Raw genomic sequence first — 23880 nt, 5'->3', positions numbered from 1 at the left:
TATCTATCTATATTGGTCTAACTTTTTAAACTGAGAACAGTATGAGCCCATAGGTGTTTTATTATAATACAAAGAATTTTAAACAAATTTCATCCTTGTTTATTAGCATATTTAAGGTGAACCGGATGAGTAATAATCAAAATCTACCTGTTTATGTTGATGATGTGCCCATCATCAACGTTTCTTTCCTTCATGGACTGGTATGCCTCACGAGTGCAGATGCTCAGAGCCATAACGTTGACCTGCAAAAGTGGATTTTCTGTTATCGCTGCCATCTTCAAGCCTCCATAGAAAGTTTCCCTTCCCTGTCTTCATTATCTTGACCAACTCTCTTCACTGCTTATTGATTGGACACCTCTGATATTTGAGTAGCACCTCTACTATCTGTCTGTCTGTCTGTCTGTCTGTCTGTCTATCTGTCTGTCTGTCTCTGTCTGTCTCTGTCTGTCTCTGTCTGTGTCCGTCCGTGTGTCTATCAGTCACCCATTCTTAAATAAGCTGACATATGCCAAGTTGTGTTAAAGGTTTTTATATCTCTTACATTGTTTAGTAAATCACCTACACAAATCGTATCCCCTTTATGCCTAACATGTTCTTGAACATATTTATCGTTTAGAACCTGCAGTTGCAAATGAGTGAGAAACAAATCCATTCTTAAAGCATGTGGACCCCCTGAGATAACCTTTTACTTTCCTTACCTTACCTTCCTCCCCCAACAAAAAAGTCCACCTCTGCCACTTCTGGCAAGGGAAGTTTAGAAAATGGATTCCAATTCCAGACAGTGGATGCCCTACATTAAGTCATCTTCACCACTTGAAGGAACATTTGCATCAAACAATCGTAACGGATTTTTGAGGTGATTACAGAAATGGATCAGATACTCATTAGTTAGTCGTTTTTTTTTAAAGTATTGTTTCTCTTTCGTTCAAGGGATTAGCCTTTTTCAGTTAAGTGGTAATAAATTGCTTACCCGATTTTAATTTCTTTGGTCCCACTTTCTGGTCCTACATTTTTTATTTCCATTTAATACATATGTATGTATCTATGCTCCAATAGTGCAATGTAGTTCTGTTGAGCTGTACCTTGGCACCTTCAGCAATCCCGAGCGCTGCACCGAGTGCAGGATTTATGATGCATTTATTTATTTTTACAGAAAACCATTGGTTTGAGAATCTGAACCTGCCCCCTAAACAAACATTTAAAACCATTAACTGTTTTAAAATGCATATTCAGATTAGTATGTAAAAGTTTCACGAATCAAAATTATGTAAATACAGTCAGGATAAACTGGCAAGGAACACTATAGGAAAACTGTTAGGATGTCGTTATAGTCTATAAGTCCTCTGGTCTGCATAATCATATCTTTTTTGCTGAGTAAACCTAATTCAAACCTTTACTTGAGCTTTAATACAAATTGAATGTAGTACATTCACCAATATAATTGGAAACTAAAAAGAAAGGATTGCACATTTGAATCATCAGTTAATCAGAAAAAAAAAACTAACTTCGATTTTTGCCTTCTATTGAGTGACAGATTTGGGTTCAAATTTTCTCTCCTAAAAAAAAATGGAAATCTTCTTTTTTTTTAGCACAAGAAATCTATAGATTTACTGTTATTATAACGCTGAACATTTTAGCAAAAGGCACTCTGGCTTATCAAAGTGTATCAAAGAGTATTAAAGTGAGGGCTATATCCTGATCCCAATAAAATGTGACCTGACTAATGTAGAATATATCCAGTCTACATTTAATGCTCAGCAAATATGGGCGTGTACATTTGCATCATCAACAACAGATTAGCTCAAGGTAAGCCTCTGCTGATGGGCAAAAACAGCCTCTGGAGGAAAATACTCCATGTAAATTTATGTTACTCTTAAAATCTGTCATTCTTGTGAATAAAATAGAGATAGGAGGTACATTGAAACTGCATGGAGTAAAGGTGTTATTTTGGTCTCAGAGGTCAATGATATAAAGCAATGGGCAGTGCATATGCTTGTTGGACAAGACAACGTAGATGGGGAAATGAAACTTGCAATGGATGCTTGGAGATTTCATCAAAAACAAAAAGGCCTTTTCTTTTGCAGGTGAATATCATGGCTCTTAGCATCTGTACTCATGAGGCATACCAGTCTATGAGCAAGGAAACATCAGTGATGGTGTTATTATCAACTTGAACAGGTTCATTTTTAATTTTGCTCACATATATGGTTTCACCTTAGAGATGATAATAGCTGACCTGTATTTAGAGCAGATGGTGAACTGTTTGCATTGTTTTGAGGCTCTGATTTAATAAATATAAAAATAAAAAAAAAATCATAGCTGCAACCAAACTGTAATGAGTTATATCTTGTAAATAAAAATAAAAATAGTGGCCATACAGAGTTAATAGCTTTTATAGCTGTGTAAGTGGAAAAAGAACACAGCTAAACATATAAAAGCCCTGGATCAAAGGTCCTCTTAAGGAAGCAAGAACACATAGTTACTGACAACAAAGGCTGCATGGCTTCATTTAGGTAAGAGATGCTGATAAACACAGAATCAATTAAATAAACATTTATTTGACAAAGAACAATAAAGTTAGTACACATTTTTAATGACAACCCTGGGTCTAAAAACAGCACAAATTAATGGCAGTGATAACACTGGTAACAGTTATGTTTTAGACAAGAGACAACATATAGAGAAACATTAACTAGGAAGTCCTTTCATAAGAAAAAAGAATGAGTTTGCAAAGGTTATAGCAGGTTATTGCAGCGTGCAGGAAAAACAACATAGCTACTAACAAAATTAAATTGTGCTTCTTAAGGTGGCTGTATGTTGGAGTATCTCTCTGAAGGTAGTCCAACATGCAGCTTTAACTACTTCCACAATACCAGCTGTGTTAAAAAGGAGGTGTTGACTATGCAGAGACCGAGCAAGGTGAAGAGAGAGGAGAAGGAAATCCAAGCTTTCTATTCCATCAATCAATATTGGCAATGTTAGATCTTTAGAAAAAAGTTATAAGAACTCCAAGCCCTAGCAAGGTAGCAAGATATTGGCAATGTATCATCATGTGCTTTACTGAGCTCTGGCTACAGGATCATAATCCTGACCCCAGTGTTTCTCAAACAGGTTTTCTGACCACACTATCAGACAGAGCTTTAAACAAGGTTGGAAAACTCAAAGGAGGTGTGTTGGTAGTGTTTGTGAACAAGACATGGTGTCGTCCAAGACAACATGTGAAGATTCTTCTCTGCAGCTCAGATAGTAAACTGTTGGTTTTCATTGATATTATTTGCCCAGAGAGTTAAGCAGTGTTGTGTTGGTAACCATTTACATTCCACTCTTTGCTGTAGCTGACACTGTGTGTGATGTCCTCAGTTTCCTTACTGCTTCACTACAGACACCACATCCAAATACTTTGGTGGCAATAACTGGTAGTTGTATTTATGCCTCGCTCTCTGCTACACTGTCAGTGATACAACAGATTCATCAGCTACTTTACGAAAAAAAATTTACTTGGGACTTATTCTATGCAAATTTAAGGACTCGTACACCCCTAAAGTAAGGCCTCCTCTTCTGAAATTGGATCACAGTCTTTTGTTTTTCTCAGCACAGGGTATAAGCCCATTTAGAAGAGACAGCCTGGATTAAAAAGAACTATAAGAAAATGGTCACAGGAAGCCCTGAAAGTTTCTTTTGAGGCTACATCATTGCAATGACTGAATATGTGTCAGACTATATAAACTTCTGTGTCGATAACACCGTCTACCAGCACAGTGAAATACTTGCCCAAAAATAAAGCATGGATCATCAGTGATCTGAACGAAATGCTAAAGAAAAAAAAAAATAGCTTTCAGCAACGGTGACAGGGAATTATTAATGAGTACACAGAAGTAACTTAAAGTCAAGATATTAGAAATCAATGGGGTATACAGGAAGAAGCTGGAAGGCAAGCTCCAGCAGGACAATATCAGTTATGTATAGTCAGGGATGAAGAAGATCATAAGCTTCAAGCAGAAGGAGGATCAGACGGAAGTCTAGACAGAGCTAATTGACTAAATACAGTATTTAATAGGTTCAATACATTCAGGAACAAGTTCAGCATCCTTCTCTCTTGTCTGGAGTCACATCTTCCTTCCTTTGACATATATCCTGCAACTCTCAAAACCAAAAGATGGTGTTGCTCCATTTACTTTTCACCTGTCTGTCTCTAGAAGTTGAGTAAAGAGGCAGCTGGAGAGACTGAATCACAATAAGTCACCAGGTCCTAATGGTGTCCACCCCAGAGTCCTGTTGGCCTGTGGAATTCTACAACCTGCCTTATTACAATGCCTTATGTTATCCAACAGTCCTCAATGACTGTGGACCCTGACACCCCACATCACGAAGATCCTAGAATGACTTCTGTTGGTTCAACCAAACAACCAAACAAGCAGCTGTCAGGACTCCCTGCAGTTTGCTTATCATCGTGGAGATGTATTTGAGGAGGCCATCATACACCATCTTCAGCAAACCCACTGTCGTTTAAACTAGGTAGACAGCACTGTGATGATCTAGTTCTTTGATGGATCCAATGCATTTATGCAGCACGATGCAGCATATCTTTTATAAGTCTGTTGTGGGGAGTGTGATCACTTCGGTTGGGCTAATAGCATCAACACAAATAGTTTTAAGAAGCTCAACAAGCTGATAAAAATCCATTCTGTTCTTAGAACTCCTGTAAACCTCTGCAGGGGGATTAATATCACACCCCTTCTCACCCCACAATGACCTCTCTGAAAAGACTATAGAATTAACAAACAGGAGATCAGTCATCTTTACATTTATGAATATGCGACAAAGCACTGTGAGGAGTGTTTGTCGGAGTAGAATGACAAATGTGTTTTTTTTTTTTTTTATGCATGAATGCTGCTGAATAAGACCGACCGTTTTTCCCTTTTCATTGTTTTTTCTTTCGATCTCCAGTGTTTCAGGTCTGACTGGTTCTGTAGTCTATGACAGCTTAGATGTACTTTTATGTTTGAATGTTAACTCACTCCCTTTGTCACAGCAGACCTTTACTCCTAGTGGAGCTGAGATTGAATTTGTATTATTGGCTCTACAAGCAAAGACAGCTTATTCTCACCACATGGTATACATTAAAAAAATAACAAATAATATTTTTTACTCCAATAACGTAATCTAGACTTTTTACAGGGGTTTTATACTATTTTACAGACCTTGGAGCAATAGACGTTTCTAATACTGGCATTTATGGTGTTAGTGCTCCTCATCATGCTCAGGCAGTTGGCTTTTCTCTCTTTGCGTTATTTAGTTCTAAAGCTTTGTGTTTTACTTTTTTCCTACCAACAGTTCATCCAGAGCTGATTGTAACCACATTACTTTACAGGTTGGAGATATTGTGTTGCAAGTCCTTTTGACCATTTGCAAACATTTCAGTTGCAGAGGAAATGATTTCTAAAGGCTATTTAAAAACAGCCTTTAGAATACCATCAAATAGAATAGAATAGTACTTTATTGATCTCACAATGGAGAAATTCCCTTGTGACATTGGCTATTATGAACAACAGGTGGTGCACAAATGAGGACAAGGTGCATGGAGTATATACAGTGCATCCAGATATATACAGTGGATGATAAAAATAAAGGAGCGATTTAAGTGACGTATAAATAGAGTATGTTATGTATAGTAAAGTGGTGGCTGGTAGTGTGGTTTATGGTTTGTTAAATAGATAAATAGTATAAGTTATTGCAGTGTAATTACACCAGGTCATAGTGCAGTGGCATTGTAAAGTTTGATGGCAGCAGGGATGAATGACCTGCGGTAGCGCTCCTTTTTACACAGGGGCTGTGTAAGTCTCTTACTAAAGGAGCTCCTCTACAGTCTGGTGCAGAGGGTGAAAGGTGTTGTCAATGATGAATGTAAGCTTGGACAACACCTTCCTCTCTACCACTTTGTCCACCGAGTCCAGAACACAGCCCAGGATAGAAGTGGCCCTCCTCACCAGCTTGTTCAATCTCTTTCTATCCCGTCATGCCTGGGGCTCAAAGCAGACGACAGCGTCGAGGAGGGCTGAGGCCACTACAGAGTCATAGAACATTATTAAGCAGGAGCCGGCTGACTCCAAAGGACTCCAGCCTCCTCAGGAGGTGGAGGCGGTTCTGGCCCTTGTTGTACAGGGCGTTGTTATTATGAGTCCAGTCCAGTTTATTGTTGATGTGAACACCCAGGTATTTAAAACTCTACACTGTCTATGTCCTGTCCTTTGATGTTCACAGGATAGTGAGGTCTTCCCCTGAAGTCTATCATGATCTTCTTGGTACAACTGGTGTTTAAACACAGGTGGTTGTTCTCACAACAGTCCACAAAGTCCATGATGACCGACCGGTACTCCAGTTCGTCCCCTTCAGACACACAGCCCACAATGGCCAAGTCATCAGAGAACTTCTGGAGTTGAAGTCCGAGGTGCAGACAGTGAAGAGAAATGGGGGCCCTGATGCTGTAGACTGTGACCTCTGACTGATAGCCATGCAGCCACAGGTACTAAGGGTGGTCAGCGAGGTAGTTGATGATCCAGGCAGCAAGATGTCACTCCAGCATCCTCCAGTTTCCCCCACAGCAGCGCCAGTCTTATGGTATTGGTAGATAATAGCGTCCTGTACTCCGATGTTGGGTCTCTGGGCAAACTGCAGCGGCTCCAGGGTGGGGCTCACCAAGGTGCCGAGGTGTGTGAGGATGAGACACTTCATGGTCTTCATCAGAAAAAAAAGTGGACCGGTTACTTGGTGTGCAGTGTTTTGGGAACCGGTATTACACAGGGGGTCTCCACAGGGTGGGGACCACCCACAGGCTGAGGCTTGGGTTGTAGATGTAGCTGACGACCTCATAGAGCTTGTCTGCAGAGTTCATCTGGAGAAGCACTTCATTAAAGTTCATGATAAGAACGTGGAGTCCTCTTTGGGTTGATCTAGCAACACTGTATAATTTTATTTCACAAGAACAGAAGGCTTTGTCTGAGCCACTTAGCAACAGCATGACCTCTCTGTTTATCCAGAGTTTTACTTGAAAAATATAAACTGCCTTTCCACAATGACCTGTTTGTTCAAAAGAGACGTACAGTTGTAGGATTGTATCCTCTGACCAGAATTGTGTGAGTCTCATTATAGTCACAGGCACGTAAAAAGGGGTGAGGGACAGTGAGACTGACCAAAGTGGGGGAGAGCATATACTCCCTCCAGATTACTCTATATATGGGTTTTATCTCCTCTGGTTTTCCGTGTAAAATATTGATGAAAGGAAGAACAGTCCACATTTTTGTGTGGTTGGACCCAGCTACAAATGTTATCTTGGAGCTTACATTGAAGTTTTCATATTGTTTTTAGCAGGGTTTTCAAAGCAATGTCAGCATTTGTGCTATAGAGAGAACATAGAGTAATAAAACAACAACGATAAACCTTTGCAACTGAAAAGAAAAGTCTGTGATCTTCTCATTATAAGCTCTGAATCTGTGTAGTTGGGATTGGGTCGGTACAATAGCCACTACAGTTAATAATATTGTTGGATAGTGTGTCTGTAATCTGTCATTGAAACATATTTTAAATTCTGTGCTAAAGAGTCACAATAAATCAAAAATTTAAATAAACTGAATGTGTAAATTGAATAAAATGTATAGGTTACAGGTCAACAAACTGTTTGCCTCTGTCCATCTCATCACATCTGAGCACAACTGAACCAAAAGTTTGGAGATAGCATTACCACCCCCTCTTGTGCTGACGACTTGCTATAGCACCTACAGAAAAAGCTGTATATTGTTCTTGAGCAAAGCACATAACAATGTCATAATAATTGATTGGTCATGATAAATCTTATTATGGAGAGTTAGTTTCTCCGTCTTATGAGACAACACAGTCACAGTTATATCGTTGGATTAAATAATTAGAAAATGAGATAGTACCTCAAATATGTGTTTTAGTAGTTGGGGATAAGCTTGCAGTTAAATTAAATGTAAACAGAAGTCTCTTTTACCAACCATGGGACTTCTGAGGCAGCATGCAGGTTGAGTGAGGCCAAGCACACCACTGTCTGGGCAGTTGCTGATGCAAAAACTCCCGGGACGAGTTTGGATGGAAATTTTACTGGTCAGCTTCAAAGTGATTCTGGCAAACCATCCAGTGCCTCCGCAATGGGAAACACCACCTGCTAACACTTTTTTTAGTGGGAGTGAGGAGCTACTAACATCACCAGAGGACGTTGTTGCCCTCTTCAGCAGGTAGAAGTACAGCCATCAGTGGAGGAATGAGAGAGAATGAACGGGGGCATTAATAGTTGGATTGCTGCGGCTGCTCATATGATGCGAGGAATTCTGACTCAGAATTTTGACTTTTTTCTCAGAATTCTGACTTTAATCTCAGAATTCTGACTTTTTTTCTCAAAATTCTGACTTTAATCTCAAAATTCTTACTTTTTTCTCAGAATTCTGAGATTAAAGTCAGAATTCTGACTGAATTCTGACAGCTAACAAACATGTTAGCATTAAGCCGAAGCCATGTTTGTTTTAGAGACTAGCTCTCTTGTTTTAATCACCTTCTGCTCTTCCATTAATGAAATAACATCACCGATGAATAACATGGCCTGATTGCGTTTTTTTCAAGCAATGTGTTATTGGCCCTCCCAAGCAACTCACATCTTTGTCAGTGAAGCTGAGTGCTCCCACATCTCCACCTTCATGGTGCCTATCTACATTAAGATCCAAAATTCTGAGATTAAAGTCAGAATCCTGTGATTGAAGTCAGAATTCTGAGAAAAAAAGTCAGTTTCCGAGATTAAAGTCAGAATTCTGAAATTAAAGTCAGCATTCTGAGAAAAAAGTCAGAATTTTGAGAAAACAATTTAGAATTCTGAGATTAAAGTCAGAATTCTAAGAAAAAGTCAGAATTTTTAGAAAAAAAGTCAGAAATCTGGATTAAAGTCAGAATTCTGAGAAAAAAGTCAGAATTTTTAGAAAAAAAGTCAGAATTCTGAGATTAAAGTCAGAATTCTGATAAAAAAAAAGTCATAATACTAAGACTAAAGTCAAATTCCTGAGGAAAAAAGAATTCTGACTTTTTTCCCCAAATTAAACTGAAATCAAATTTTAAAATCAGTCAACTTTTTTTTATTTTTTCCGCGTCCCTAATCCTCTTCCGTAGTTTTCTCATGACAGTTTAGGACGATGCGCGTTCCCGTGACAGGGGACGCAATTCTCGGTTTGTCATACGCACGCTAACGTATTACGTCACAGCCTATTCACAACTAGCGTGCTGCGTTCACGGCTCTGTAACTGTTGAAACTCTGCGGTCCCGTTGCTTCTCACAGTTTCAGTTTTGCCTTTTTTGCAGAATAAATTCCCGCTGTGAAGCTGTGATGGACCGCTGGAAGGGCAGAGTGGCTTTGGTGACCGGAGCTTCTGTCGGAATCGGAGCAGCTATCGCTAAAGAGCTGGTCCGGTTCGGCATGAAAGTGGTGGGCTGCGCACGGGACGTAGATAAAATAAAGGTTTGTTATCAAGTTAAACTTTACGTCAACACTTTGACAGACAAGGATTTAGGTCATGGTGATTAATTGTAACCTGTTGCAAATCCCAAATGTTGCCTTTAAACCCCCGAGGGAACAATTTGCACGGAAAAGTTTTAATTTAGGGATGAAAGAAACATTAAAATTCAGCATGAGCTGCATATCATATGACTTTAATGTGACAGTTTATTTTAGATCCTCTAAAATCTGCTATTACGCAATGTGAACTTGGTTTAACAAGGTCCTGTGGGTAAAATAGGGACGTGTTTGAGCTGACTTTATAGTTGGACTATTTTCCATCATAAAAAAAAGGGGGACTGAGCAGAGCGTTTAATAAATCTAGGCTGTATTTTCCTGGGCACTAGGGGTTATTGATATTGATGATGTGACAAACTGCCCAGAGCTACTCTCTGTCAAAGTTCAGATGTCTGTTTCTCTTTAAATTTTCTGTAGCTTTGTTTTGTATGTTAAAATCAGTGGGAATTCCTTTCCCCTCTGTACTGTATACATTTGAAGTGGAAATTTATATGCCATGAAGATCACTATGACCTGATGATTCTTTATAACACAATTTTAAAACCATTCCGGCTTTGAAAACACACAAAAAAGCATTTCAATGTATCTTTTCTGAAAAAGAAAAAAGAAAAGTAAAATATCTGGGCACAGTGAAATGCTTGCCAAGGGTTAGGAATAAAGATGCAAGACATGTCTATTTCTAGATGGTTTATATCCAAAGTGGTATTGTAACGCATACTGTAGGTGTAAAAAAAACAAACAAACATTGATCTATTACTGAAATAAAGAACAATTGACCAAAAACTAAAGCAAAAGGGTTTTTCTTTCAGAATCTGGCTACAGAGTGTCAGAGCTCAGGCTACAGTGGTGTGTTGATTCCTTTCAAATGTGACCTGTCCAACGTGGAGGAGATCCAGTCCATGTTCACAGCCATAAAGAATGAGCACAAAGGCGTGGATGTGTGCATCAACAACGCCGGCGTGGCTCACCCTGAGCCTCTACTGAGCGGCAAGACCAGTGCCTGGAAGAACATGCTTGATGTAAATCTGATTCTGATCCAGTTCTAGAGGGAACTTTTGCTGCTGCAGCCAGCTGATTTTATTTTATTTAAGTGTTGAGTTTTTAAAATGCATTTGGGTGTTTTGCAGGTTAATATTGTTGCTCTGAGCATCTGCACAAGAGAAGCATATCAGTCAATGAAGGAGAGGAATATTGATGATGGGCACATAATCAACATAAACAGGTAAGCTTTCAGTTTAGGGTGAATTGCAGGTTAGGGTAGTCTTCCAAAATCTAGACTTGAACGAATAAACTTCTATTTATTCTATTGTGATTTTATATATCAGTCCAAAGCAGTGTATTTGGTTAATTATGGGGGGAAAGGAGAACGAGCTGTGTTTGAAAAAAAAAATATATATATATTTTAGGGAAAAAAATTCTCAAAGGCATGATTAGTACTTAGACCCCCTGATTGAGCACATTTAAGAACCACCACTCACAGGGAAAGCTGTGAGACCATACCGGTTGCCAGGTCAACAGGGACTGGGTCGTAGCACGGCAACATTAAAGATGGGGACTGAAGACAATTCAGCCACAATGATTTTTTTGTGCAAATACTTTTGAAGGATGCGGAGGCTGATTTGGTGTTGTTGAAACTCCTTTGGATCAGGTTTTGGAGGGATTCATAATGGCAGACTGCTGCTTTTTTTCCAAATATAAAATACCAAACGCTGCTCTCCATTTTGGCAACCCTGAGAACTGTCACATCATGATTGGCTCAGGCACTTGGCAATAAAACACAAGCTACACATGACACCGAAGTAATTCCTCACCTTTTGTCTAGTTTTAAACAAGAATCAGTGGACTTACAAATTGTTTATGGAAAAGACTGAGAATTAAAAGGATCTTATTTACTGTAATTTTCTTACTCATTGCTCCTTTAATGTTTCCTTCTTTTCCATTGTCTATAAAAGCAAAATTCATATATACACAACCAACACAACATTTATACACAACATTTTTCTTTCAGTTTTAAAATGGATTAAACAGTGCTCAGTGCGATAATAAAACCTTGTTTTTTGTAAACAAAACCTATTTTTATTGTTGTATCCTTTTATCTATATGAATTTGTCTTTGTCGCAAACTTTCTTTGACAAACATTCGAGGCCTTTAAAGAACTTCTGTTTATTCTGAGATTTAGTTATTCACACAGTCAAAAATGATGTGACAATAATATCTACCTTTTAGGGTTAATACCATCTACGATCTCCCTGCTTTACAACTCTTTTTTTTTTTTTTTTTTGCTTCTTGGTGCTGGGCTATCACATTAAATCCCAATAAAATATATTGCAGTTTGTAGTTGTAGTGAGGGGGGAAAGGGGGGTATGTTAGAGGCCAGTTAACTTAGTAAAACACACTGTATTTAATTAACAATTGTTTTTTTTTCCCACAACCCCATTCTATTATCCAAAGATATTGTTCTTCTAAATAAAAAAAAATTAAAAAAAATTGCACATTTTTAAGCATATCTGATATTTCTTTGGTTTTGACATTGATTGTGAGGGATCTTGGGGTTTTAGTTTTTTTCCTGGTGTCCAATGGGTAGGGGAAATATGATATAGGGAATTATCAGTAATTGCAGTATTAAAGTTGGATATCAATATATGCCCATATTTCCATATGTATGTATTTATAAAAGTTAGTAGTAAATTAATTCTAATAATTTAAATTAAATAAAATTAAAATGAATAATTTACTAATCCCAAGTGGAAGTGAGATGTTTTAGTTGTTTAGTTAGTTGTTTTAGCCCTAAGCCCTCACTTGAAAAAAGAGGACACACATATTTTAAAAATAAAACAATAAAGGTAAATGCTACTTTTAGACTCTTATTTGTTTAAAAATATTGTATATAGGCCCTTAAAAGTCCATCTTCTGTTGCAGCATGTCTGGCCATCGCATTACGTTCAATGCTGATGTTCACTTCTACACGGCAACCAAGTTTGCTGTGACCGCCCTGACTGAGGGCCTCAGGCAGGAGCTGCGAGAGGCCAAGAGCCACATTAGAGCCACAGTAAGGTTTTTTCCACTGCCTTTTTGGATTTTGAATTAGTGCTTTGTCTTATTTAACCCTCCATGCTAAACATAACCAAAGGACATTTAGCAGTTTATCACAAAGTGCTGCAAGCTCTGTGAACACCAGCAAAAATCTAGAAAACAGGCCTTGCTCTGTGTATTATTACACCTGTTCTCTTTCTGCAGGGCATTTCTCCAGGTTTAGTGGAGACAGAATTTGCTCCACGCCTCTATAGTCAAAATCCAGAGAAAGCAGCTTCAGCTTACTCCCATTACAAGGTAAAGCAATTACCCATGTAAGGTGGTATTTTAAAGAAATACTGCATTAATGCCTTCACCATTTCAGTCACTATCCTTAAGCTATTAGATTTTTTATTTAACCAGGTAAGAAAGTTTCTCCATACACATTTTTTCTGCCTTTTCTGCTCATTTATTAGATCACAGCGGGTTCTTATATAATCAACTTTGGGCAGATTTCTCCATCTTTTAATACAGAGTAACATAACATTTCAGTCACGTTTCTGCTTGTGATTTCAGCTTGCTTCTACTACTTTTCAGAAAAGAAATGAAGCATTTCTATTTTTTGCTATCTCATACCATTTCAGGCACAATTTAAGTCACAATATGAGGCACACTTAGGTCTGAACACTCCATTTGTTTTTCTAGTTTATTCTGAAGTATTTTATATCAGAAACTGATTTTTGTCTTTTTTTTCCCAGGCTCTTGAAGCAATAGATGTTGCCAATGCCGTCATATACGCCTTAAGTGCTCCGCCACATGTGCAGGTTACATGTTTTCTTGTTGCCAAGTTTTAAAGTGTTTTCTGTCATTTTAATAACAGAAGTACAAATAACCTTTTTTTATATACTTTTTCAGATTGGAGACGTTCAGATGCGACCTGTTGAGCAAGTACCATAGAGCTGTAAAACATAAAGTGCAGAACCCATACGCTAATGCAGGATTCCTCAGTTCAGGCCCTCGAGGGCCTGTGTGCTGCATCTTTTAGATGTGGCTCTTCTTAGGCTCACCTGAATCAAATAATGATGTCAAATCATGTCAGTAGCAGCACTTTAGAGAACTTGATTGCACACTGAAGTTATTCAAACTCTTGGTTCAGGTGTGGAAGCAGAGACTTATCTAAAAAGAACATCAGACTCTGAGGGCAGGAATTGAGGAACCTTGCACCAACGCTTCACTTGATCTGTTCACCATATCATTGAAATCTCTAAGCAACAAATAAAAATCTGATCTAAAGGTAAAATGTGTTACATTTTATTCCCAATATTTGAAAAGAAAAAAATCAATAGTATTGTTATATAATGAGATGAAAAGTACAAAGTGCATTGGTTTGGTAAACTACAGTTGGCCTGCTTGTCTAGATTAAAGACAACTGGAACCAATTAATTTCTCCCAATGAGACCTCTGCACAAGTTTGTCCATTATTTGGAATGTTTTCAAGTAGGGACACTTGCCTTAGAGGCAGTCAAGTGGTATAATATGTAAACCTCCAAAACATAATCTCTCAAGGATCTAATTCATGACATATTTGGACATAATGGATTAAAAATTTTCACTTCTATTTAAGTCCTTCCTTACTGCCAATTGCAGTAAACAGTGGATATATCTACTTTCTCTCGGCACAGGTTAATGTTTTAATGTAATAAAGTACCGTGCTGACATAGCCCACCTGACTGTAACCTGTATAAATCACACCTCGGGAGCTAGGATTGGTCCTTTGATATTCTCCTCTTCAACCTGGCATGTTCAGCAAATTGACTGCTCCATAAGTCCATGTTTAGTATTTTTCTGTAGGTCTAAAAAAAAGGGGGCAGATTTCGTTCTGCTATAAGCGTCTACGTGTAACTAGAATTTAAGAGCGTACCTTTGTATCCCTATGTGGTTTGCGTTACCTTGCCTTCTTTTTTTGCATTAGGTTTGTGGAGCATTGGAGGGTTGACATCTCATCCACTACCAGCACTGACTGGTTTGTGGGCTTTTTCTCTTCTTTATTGTTTTTTTTTTTTTTTTGCGGATGAGTGTGGAACCACACGGATTACTAGGGTAGAGTGACTAGGGCTCATTCACACTGCAACCTGAAGTGACCCAAATCCGATTTTTTTGCCCACATGGGACCTTGATCTGATCTTTTCATAGCTGTCTGAACAACACAGATCCGATTTTTCCCAATCCAACCCAGGACACTTGGCTATGTGGTCCTGTATCCGAAACGAATCTGATCTTTTCAAATGCGACCTGTCTCTGAACTGCCAGGTCGGATTCATACAACCTGAACGTCATTAATACCCGACATGGTTCACTATTCTGCTTCTTGCTACACAGAAGCGGCAAGAAAAACAAACACGATGGCGGACGATGATACAGAGAGCAGTATTTTTTTTTACTATCTTGAAAACATTGAGGTTTTAAGGTTTGGAAAGATCGCAAAGATGTGCTCCAGCGCTACCATCCATGTTTGCTTCTGTAAACATGTGGCGTCATTGCGTCCTCTACTGCACATGCGGGACACTTAACCTGTATGAATGCAGTTTACACAGATCATATACAAGTTGCATATATTTGGAAATATGAACGGCAACACAAAAAAAACGGATTTCACAAAAAAATCGGAATCGAGCATCAAGGCCTGCAGTGTGAACGTAGCCTAATTCGGGAAGCTGGGCGACAGAATGTCTGTGAGGGCCTCCAATTCAGTCCCTCTAGGAGAAGTGGAACCTCCCTCTGGGTCTCCTTGCTCATGAAACAGAACCTCAGAGTATGGCAGTCCACTATGGCTTGGGGTTTCTTCATCTCCCCCTGCAATGCTGGTCCTCCACATGGACCTCCTGTTGCAGTCAGGTCATTGGGCACAGCTCTTCTCCACTGCTGAAGAGACACCGCTAACTGGCATGGTGTGGTTGCTGCACGACGTTGCCGCAGATGATACCCTATGTTGGACAGCAGACACACAGTGTAGGGACAACGGGTCTTACGTGGTTCTTTGGCCCCAGCAGAACATTAAAGGGCACATCCAATGTTTTTCTGATGCTGGACAGGCAGTGTCAACCGTAAAGGTTCATCTGGCAGCTAATTCAGTGAATCACTGCCAAAAATATGGCAGACAGGTGTGGGGGGCACTACTCATCAAGGACATCCATCAGATAGGACAGAGGTTTGCATCGTCCAAAGAAAAGCCAGTGAATATATGGAACCTTGCAATGGTATTTTGGTCCCTTTGTGGGACACCCCTTCAGCCAGTGTATGAAATCCCACTGAAAATGCTGTCTCTGGAAAAAAAAAAAATGGTTTTCTGAGATGTGGCTAAGTACGTGACTGAGCTCTATGCTTTTGCTGTGACCACTACCTGTTTGCATTTGAAGGTAGACAGATCCAGGAATCTGGCCCAACATTACATTGCTGCCAAAGGTGCTTCTCCTGGGCTATATGAACATGGCCATCAAGCTAGGTGCACACTGCCTTCCCCATTCCTGTTTAAGGAACAGAGGCTGGATAAGTTACGTTGCATCGTTGCACAGCAGCTAAAAATACAGCTGCTATTTTTCAGTTAGACCAGTTATTTGTCTGTCATGTTCAAAAACAGAAGACATGCACTCTAAAAGCAGAGGCTTTCACATTTTGGTTGATGATACTGCACTGACATCTGTGGTTGCAGCTGCACCCATTAGCTTTACGTGCTATTCCGCAACAAGCACAACTGACTTAGGCTGTTGTGAGAGATATACAGCTGGGGAACATTTGTGTGGTCTTTTGGCATCTTGGGCATTTCTATGCACGTTTTCACAGTTCTACCACCTCTGCATTGGCCAAAACTTTATTGAGCAGTAGGTGAGTGCCCTGTTCCTCATGGGTTGCATAAGTGATCCACTTTGTTTATTGCCACTGGCAGTCAGGAAGGTAGGAAACAGAGCAGTGACAAGTTACAGTGTAACTAAGGTTCTGTGAAATCTGGGATAAATGACTCTCACTGATCACTTGATTTCTCAAAAGAAGATCCCAGGACATCAACCATAGCTCTCCTGGTATTATTTATACACCTAACTCTCAGGTGGGCTATGTCACCGACATGACTTTTAATTAGAATTTCAACCTGTGTGGAGTGAAAGGAGACACATCCACTTAGTTTACAGCTACTGGTCCTCATCCAAGAATTCACAGAACCATAGTTATTGTTTAACTTCAGATTTTTTTCAGTTACAAGACAACCTTTTGAACTAAATCATTGCAAGCTAAAAGCATCGGTATATGTAGCATTAATGTATAGTAGCGGACATCTGAAAAAAATCTGACAAAAGATCCGTCAAAACATTTGAATCCAGATGTTTGGGTGTCAAAAATACTTTAAAATGTGTGAGAAAAGCTCATAACTCAACGTTCCTGAATTGATTGCTACAACTTGATTTTATTATTTATTTCTTCCCCAATTGTAAGGCTGGTATAAAGACGCAATAAGCTGTCATCGATAAATTATCAATGACTTTAAACCAACAAAGAAGCAAATAAATCAAATAGTTTTTTTTCAATGGAATATGGAGGATATCTAGCTAGTAGTACATAAAGAAACAAAAGACAAGTGCCTGTGGATGTTGGATTTCTTTAACATTTAGAATCAGATATTTTGTAGGAATAGCATGAAAAACCTCATTTGCAATTCACAAAACCATTCAAGTTTCTTTCTTGTGTATTCTGTGACCAGGACATTTAGGAATCGGTCTGCATATTGTTAGAAAATTTATCTTGACAGCAGGAAATAACAAAATCCATCCCTACAGTAGAGTGCTTTTTTTGCTGCACCATTGGCTGCAAGGACAGTAACCTTGGCAGTATTGTGCATGTGAAAGATGGTTGTACAAGAAACCTGGATATTTAATATATTTAAAAAAACATCTGCTGATAGAAGATTTCACCAAAGCTCTTTAAATTATTACAGGGAAAACAAGCTGGAGTTAACTGGAGAAAAGAACTATTTAACAAGTTTCTCAAATGGTCAAAAGAGGACATTTACTTCTTCAGTCTGATGGCTTCAGTGCAGAAGTTCCTTCTGTCATTTTTAAGGATCACAGATCTTGGATGCATGTCTACTGAATCTATTAGGACGTTTTTTCATTGGGATTTTTTGCTACTTTACAATAAAAATACTGGAAACGAAAAATTATATTTTGTCTGAATTTAAATTAAGAAAAAGAAAGTAATCCATGTTTTTGTAATAATTATTTTTGTAATCTAATGAACTAATTTAATTGATCCATTTATCATCGACAACATGGAAATGTATCCAATGCAACAAAACAGAGATACACAAGAATATGATTTTCAATGGATTTCATTTATTGGGGAAAAAGGTTCACTTTCTTTAATCTAAGAAAAGATGACCATATAATACTCACATCCAAATGAATCAATTCAACCTGGGTGTTTAATTTTGTTTTTTTTTTAACAATAAACCACATTGATTTTACACAAATTTGAACAATTTGCAATAAAAACAAAATATGTTCTTCTTGTATGGAAACCCTGTTTTCCCATTTTATTTAAAACAATTTCAATAACAATCTTTATATAAAACAATAGAAATAGAAATGAAAGAATCCCACTAGTCTTTAAAAAAACATTAAATCTAAAATAGTCAAAAATAAAACATTGTTCTTCTGGGGGACTTCAACACTCAAGTGGACGAGGACAGTGAGACCTGGGGAGGCGTAGTTGGGAGGAATGGGCCACCTGACCTGAATTTGACTGGTGTTCTGATTTTGGACTTCTGTGCTTTTAATGGATCGTCTATAACGAACACCATGCTCAAGCTTAAGGGTGTACATATGTGCTCTTGGCACCAAGACACCCTCGGCCGTAGTTTAATGATCGACTTTGTTGTTTCATGCGACCTGCAGCCGCATGTCTTGGACACTCTAATTCACAGACGATGTTGTGTGGTGATGAGCAGGCCCAAGTGACTAGGGACGTCTGGGCCTCCCTACTGAAGCAGTTACCCCGCTACCCGACCCCGGATAAGCGGAAGAAGACGGATCAATGAAAATACATTGTGAACATTTTATTTGTCCTAACAGCACATGAACAACACCATGTAACAGGAACAGTGGTAACAGGTTAGGGGTTAACATCCGACAGTGGGGCTTCCTCTTGGAACCAGTGGGCTGCCGGTTAGAGCCTCAGCTCTGTCAGACATTATGAGATTTGCTATGCTTCATCCTCCAAGGAGATTTTATTGTGGATTGGTGATAAACAGATTACTATTAACTTAGGAAACAAAGATGTGTGTGCTTCGGTGGTGCAGTGTTTAGCACGCGAAACCCATGTACGGAGGACTTAGTCCTTAACGTGGCCGACATGTAGTCACTGGTCCTATGCAGCATGTCTCTTCCACGCTCTATTACCCCCTTTCCTGTCTACCTATTTTACAATAAACCATCCACTAGTGCAATAAAAACCTAAAAAAAAAAAACAAAGAACAAGAGTACATCCCCCTAAATATTTACAAAGAATAACAAAAAGAACATTTCAACTGTCAAAGATCCTAACTGAATAACTACTGATAAAAACCCCTTTTTCTGATGCTGCTTGGATCAAATTATAAATAAACTACAGCTATTTTTTACAGTGTGATTTTCTATAACTATCTGATAACACTACTAATTTCTAATATCCAACAATAAATGATTGCCTGTTTTTTACAAATCTTATTTGGAAGAGAATCTACACAGCTGAGAAAGGAGAGTCTCAGCTGTGTATATTCTCATGTGGACGGGTCCATTTCTCCCTTCAAATGGAAGCACTTTACATCTTTTTGACCCCTTAAAGCTTTTTTTTATTGTATTTACAGATTCTCATGTGTCGCAACATATGATCACTTCTGCTGAACGATTTCTTACACGAGCTGCAGGAGAACGGCTTCATGCCAGTGTGGACTTGTTCGTGCCTTTTCAGTTTGGATGAATTAACGAAATGTTGTCCGCACGTTTTACAGACAAACGCCCCCCCGCTCCTGTGACTCTTCATGTGACACAAAAAGCTACGTTGACCTCTGAAATATTTGGCACATTTTTCACAATAAAAGGTCTTCCTGACTCCTTCGATCACCGGCTGTTTGCTCAGGGGCGCCGTGGGGTTAAACTCTGTCTGGACGTCGCTGCTCCCAGGACCTTTCTCACTTAAGTGGATTTTCATGTGAGCCAGCATGTGGTCCTTTCGACTGAAGCATCGACTACATATCATGCAGGTAAATGGTTTCTCACCTGTGTGGACCCTTGTGTGTCTTTTAAGGATGTAGGATTTGGTAAAATGTTTCCCGCAAGTGCCACAAACGAAAGGCTTGCCCACTGAACGAGAAAGCAAGCTGCTATGTTGACCGAGCGTTTCTGTGTGGATTCTCATGTGGTGGATCAGTTGGCTGTTTTGATTGAATAATTTCTTACAAAAGCCACATGAAAACAGGGTTTTACCCGCATGGGTCGCCACATGTCTGGTCAATTTCCATTTAACCTGAAAGGTTTTCCCACAAATGCCACATTCAAAAGGCTTCCAGGGTGCATCAACATTAGACCCCCCCTCTGACACTGGAGTGAAGTCTGTCCCAATTTTGTACTGTTTTACTTCTGGCTTCAGTTCTGTATTCTTACAATCTTCTGGATCTGATTCCCTACTTCCTGGATAAAATTCCTCCTGACAATCAGAATAGGCGCGAGGCTGGTTCAGGTCATCGTTTGTTTCTGGATAACTAACGCTGCTATTCTCAAGAAAACCAGGGTATTGTCTCAAGTCAGTGTTTCCTAGTTGCTCATGGCTAGAAGTTGGCATGAAACTGTTTGATTCCTCCTGTTCTTCCTCCAGCGTGCCGAATAAATTCTCCAGCTCCTCTTTGATTTGTGGTTCCGATTCCTCCTGATCCTGACTGGAGTCACTCTCTAGCAGCTCTGTAGTGGTTCCTTTTTCCACATAGACCTGTTGCTGTAGAAGATCTACAGAGGAAAAGAGAAGCAGCAAATGACTAATTATCATCTTGAGGAGAAATAAATGTGTGATATTTCCTGGACCGTCAAAATCGACAAGAAATAGCCCTAATCAAATAGCAACTAGATATATGAGCTTATGAAATACACGTACAAAGTATCACCACCACTATGGTGTGAATGAATAAAATGCAACTTTTAATGGAATAAAAAAGAAAAATAAAGTACGATTTCAGAAAAGAACTTTGTGTAGCATCTTGTAGTTAAACTTTGATAACTAATCACAAAAATCATTTACTAGGGGGATGCACCATTTAGAAATTTGTAAATGCAATTTCCATAGGTTTAGGTTTTCCCTTTACCTGCTTAGGTTAATGTGATTAATGTCAAATGAATTTGAGCTTCTGCACAAAGTGCACCGTAACAGGCTGTCAGTTAAATGTGCCGGGAAGGCGTAGCAAACAGAAACCTGAAGAGCTTTTATTTGTTCAAAGAACAGAAATGTTTTTTGGTTTTTTTCCAATTCCTAATCTCTATCAGCAGAAAATGGCATATCATATATGGTGCTGTCCTGTGGTACAAACTTAACTTACATCCGTACTAAATACAATTCAAACCCTAAACTTCAACCACCAGTCCTGCAGGCTACCCTCAGCTTTAGTTCTGAAACAGAAGCGCAGACAGAGCTGAAGCTAAACTCCGAGTTAAAAGCACACTTGAAGAGACACAAACTGTACATGTTGCTGCAGAAATACTGACGGAGATGTGATTTTGGAGGAAAGCTATTCTAACTTCTGTAAAGAGCTTTAAAGGTATAGTGGAGGAAGTTCTTTTTCTGGGTGGATCATCAAAATAAGTGGTCCTCCTAATTGTCAATCACTCTGGTGATATATTTACATAAGGCCGTCCAACGTGCTCGTCGACATTTTCACTTAACGGTGGTGAGCCTGACATAGTGAAAAAATTGCGAATCTTCTTTTGGAAAGTAAGCTTGTATGATTAATGCAAAGAGCAACTTTTAAACGGAGCGTGCACAAAGAGAAATGGGTTCACATATGCTCTTGCATGCATTTGATAGGTGTTCCCTCTCGGGAGCAGGTACAGGGTTGTGCATGTATTTTATTTTTATTTTTTTAAGTGGAGAGATTGGGTCTTTTCAAAAATTCGCAAAAATCCTCCACTATACCTTTAAGAAAATAGTAAATATGTATTTACTAAAAATATTAACAAAGAAGGGTTTTTAAGGTGGAAGTGTCAGTGTTTCTACCTTTTTCAAAACTAGTATTCAGCATCGATCCATTCGTCCATTCCTTTGGTTCCTCTTCTTCCTGGAACCTACAGAATTCCTCCTGTTTAATCTGCCGAAGTTCTGGTTCATTCTGGTCCTCGCTGAAGTTACTCTTCTGGTTACAGAATGGCTCCTCATCAGAGACTTCCTCCTCTGTACAGATACTATGCTGAGGGCAGTCTGTGAAATTAAATGGATAAGCAGAGAAGTAGGTAAGTAAATAATGTTTATTTATAAATGATTTTAGAAGATAAAAACTACAAACTGATGTACAGGGTAATAAATAGAAATAGAAAACAAAAAGTTGAAAAAAAAATGCTTATGAAGATTCTCAGTCATCCACTGACTTTTACGGATTGAAAAAAAACAAACTTTTTAGTTGCTTTTTTAAATGTTTCCACAGCCATAGGGAGGGATGAAGCAGGTTGTCTTGGGATGAATTAGTGTCTTGGGTCTTATAATGATTCAACACAGACTGGAAGCTAATGAAGAGCAGATAAAGCCAAAGTGATGTGGGCTGTTCTAGATGAATCGATCAAGAGTCAGACAGCTGAATTTTGTACCATCTAATGTGTGGCCAAAGCTGACTGCTGACACAAGTAAAACAGAATTGCAATAATCGTTGTGAGACAACCTGGATGATCATTTCAAGATCTAATTCTTGACACCATTCTTACTAGAGCTTTTTCTAATGTGATTAGGGCTGAAACAATTCATTGGATTAATCGTGATTAATCAATTGTTGAAATAATTGTCAACTAATTTAGTAATCAGTTCATTAAATGGAGTGTGGAGACTAAAACATGCCTTTAGCTGACACAGCAACCCACTTAGAGCAGTAATTATATGAAAATTGTATAAAAAAAATATATAAACATTTTGCTGAAAACCTTTTTTTTTATATGAAAAAAAATAACTTTTTCGTCTGTCAGTATGCTTTGTTTTGGTTTCCCATGCTTGATTTCATGAAAAAAAAATTTTGCTATGCGATTTTTTATCAAAAAAATAATAAAAATAGATTTATCAATTATCAAAATAATCCTTAGTTGGAGCCCTAAATGTGATTAAAAGCAGCTCCTGGTTATCAGCTGGGATGATCCTGCACAGTGTGACCAAACCTGAGGCCAGAAAATGAAAAGATTTGGAGTTTTTTTATGGGAGATTATTGATTTTTCTGAGGTTTATGTGATTTATGTCTATTTGTCTATGTTTGAATGTTACACTTAACTGTTTCAGAGGTATAAAAACTAAAACTGATCTAAAATCTAAACGTTAAGTCATAATTTTCATTAATCTCTGGTTGTATTTGTTTATTTGGTGGAGGCTTTTGTCTCTATTTATGTTCAGGTGAATTTAGTTTGGAAATTGGTGTTTTGTTTGGTTGATCTTAACTAGTCTCTTTTGTGTCTATTTGCTTGATTCATTTATTTTTTTGTTTGTTTTTTCCTATTCATTCATTCATAATAAACCCTGGAGCATAACAAAATGATATGCTTTTTTATTCTTAAAATGCCCCCCCCAAAAAACAGACATTTAAACCTTTCTGAGTGTATTTTGGGAGGTAATTACTACTAAAATACTACTTTTCTAGACAAAAATAGTATTTTTCTAGACATAGTTTTCTCTATCATGGTTAATGGGAGAAATACAGAAACATGAAACATCACTAGAAAGGCAAGGACGTCCGAAAGAGAACGGTGAGGCTTGATAAGTTAATTCTAAATAGTAAAAGAAGATTAGGGTGAACAAAACCTCCACTATGGACACAAATGAATGTTTTCCTCCATACCGATTTTGTGCAGGCTTATATGTGGTTTCCAGTAGGCATCCAGCAGTCTGGCCGTTTCCTCGTATCGAATAAGAGTTTTTTCAAACTCTGAGAAGATTTCTTCAGCAGCAGCAGTTAATCTTTCTTTGATGAACTCTTTAAACTGCTGAGATTGATACATTATGTTACCGAAATATCAAACTAACCGACGGAAAAGACTTAG

General features: G+C 38.5%; 2 protein-coding genes across 2 annotated transcripts; one reads left to right on the top strand and one right to left on the bottom strand.

Moving 5' to 3' along the window:
* Nucleotides 1-9259: 9259 nt before the first annotated feature.
* On the top strand, nucleotides 9260-13872 carry LOC107090028 (dehydrogenase/reductase SDR family member 11-like). Its single transcript, XM_015383172.1, has 7 exons — nucleotides 9260-9517; nucleotides 10381-10590; nucleotides 10699-10793; nucleotides 12491-12620; nucleotides 12809-12901; nucleotides 13342-13407; nucleotides 13499-13872. The coding sequence occupies exons 1-7, from the start codon at nucleotides 9386-9388 to the stop codon at nucleotides 13538-13540; spliced, it is 768 nt and encodes a 255-aa protein (XP_015238658.1). The 5' UTR covers nucleotides 9260-9385; the 3' UTR covers nucleotides 13541-13872.
* A 4191-nt stretch (nucleotides 13873-18063) lies between these two features.
* LOC107089849 (zinc finger protein 436-like) lies at nucleotides 18064-23880 on the bottom strand. The gene is made up of 3 exons (XM_015382862.1): nucleotides 23679-23880; nucleotides 21869-22069; nucleotides 18064-20610 (listed from the first exon to the last, which is right to left on the bottom strand). Exons 1-3 carry the CDS (start codon nucleotides 23836-23838, stop codon nucleotides 19448-19450), a joined length of 1524 nt encoding a protein of 507 aa, XP_015238348.1. The 5' UTR covers nucleotides 23839-23880; the 3' UTR covers nucleotides 18064-19447.

This window comes from Cyprinodon variegatus, unplaced genomic scaffold, assembly GCF_000732505.1.
Source record: "Cyprinodon variegatus isolate N-32 unplaced genomic scaffold, C_variegatus-1.0 Scaffold14, whole genome shotgun sequence".
Lineage (NCBI taxonomy): Eukaryota > Metazoa > Chordata > Actinopteri > Cyprinodontiformes > Cyprinodontidae > Cyprinodon > Cyprinodon variegatus.
Note: the sequence above shows the minus strand (reverse complement) of the source record. Positions and strands in the feature narration are given on the sequence as shown.

Bases quoted from the DNA above. Each gene is read 5' to 3' on its own strand.
- LOC107090028 (XM_015383172.1), top strand. From the start codon at position 9,386: ATGGACCGCTGGAAGGGCAGAGTGGCTTTGGTGACCGGAGCTTCTGTC. The intron at 9,518-10,380 runs GTTTGTTATCAA...TTTTTCTTTCAG, and splicing joins GGGACGTAGATAAAATAAAG to AATCTGGCTACAGAGTGTCA. The intron at 13,408-13,498 runs GTTACATGTTTT...ATACTTTTTCAG, and splicing joins GTGCTCCGCCACATGTGCAG to ATTGGAGACGTTCAGATGCG.
- LOC107089849 (XM_015382862.1), bottom strand. From the start codon at position 23,838: ATGTATCAATCTCAGCAGTTTAAAGAGTTCATCAAAGAAAGATTAACT. The intron at 22,070-23,678 runs GTATGGAGGAAA...TTAATTTCACAG, and splicing joins TATAAGCCTGCACAAAATCG to ACTGCCCTCAGCATAGTATC. The intron at 20,611-21,868 runs GTAGAAACACTG...TTTCCTCTGTAG, and splicing joins GAATACTAGTTTTGAAAAAG to ATCTTCTACAGCAACAGGTC.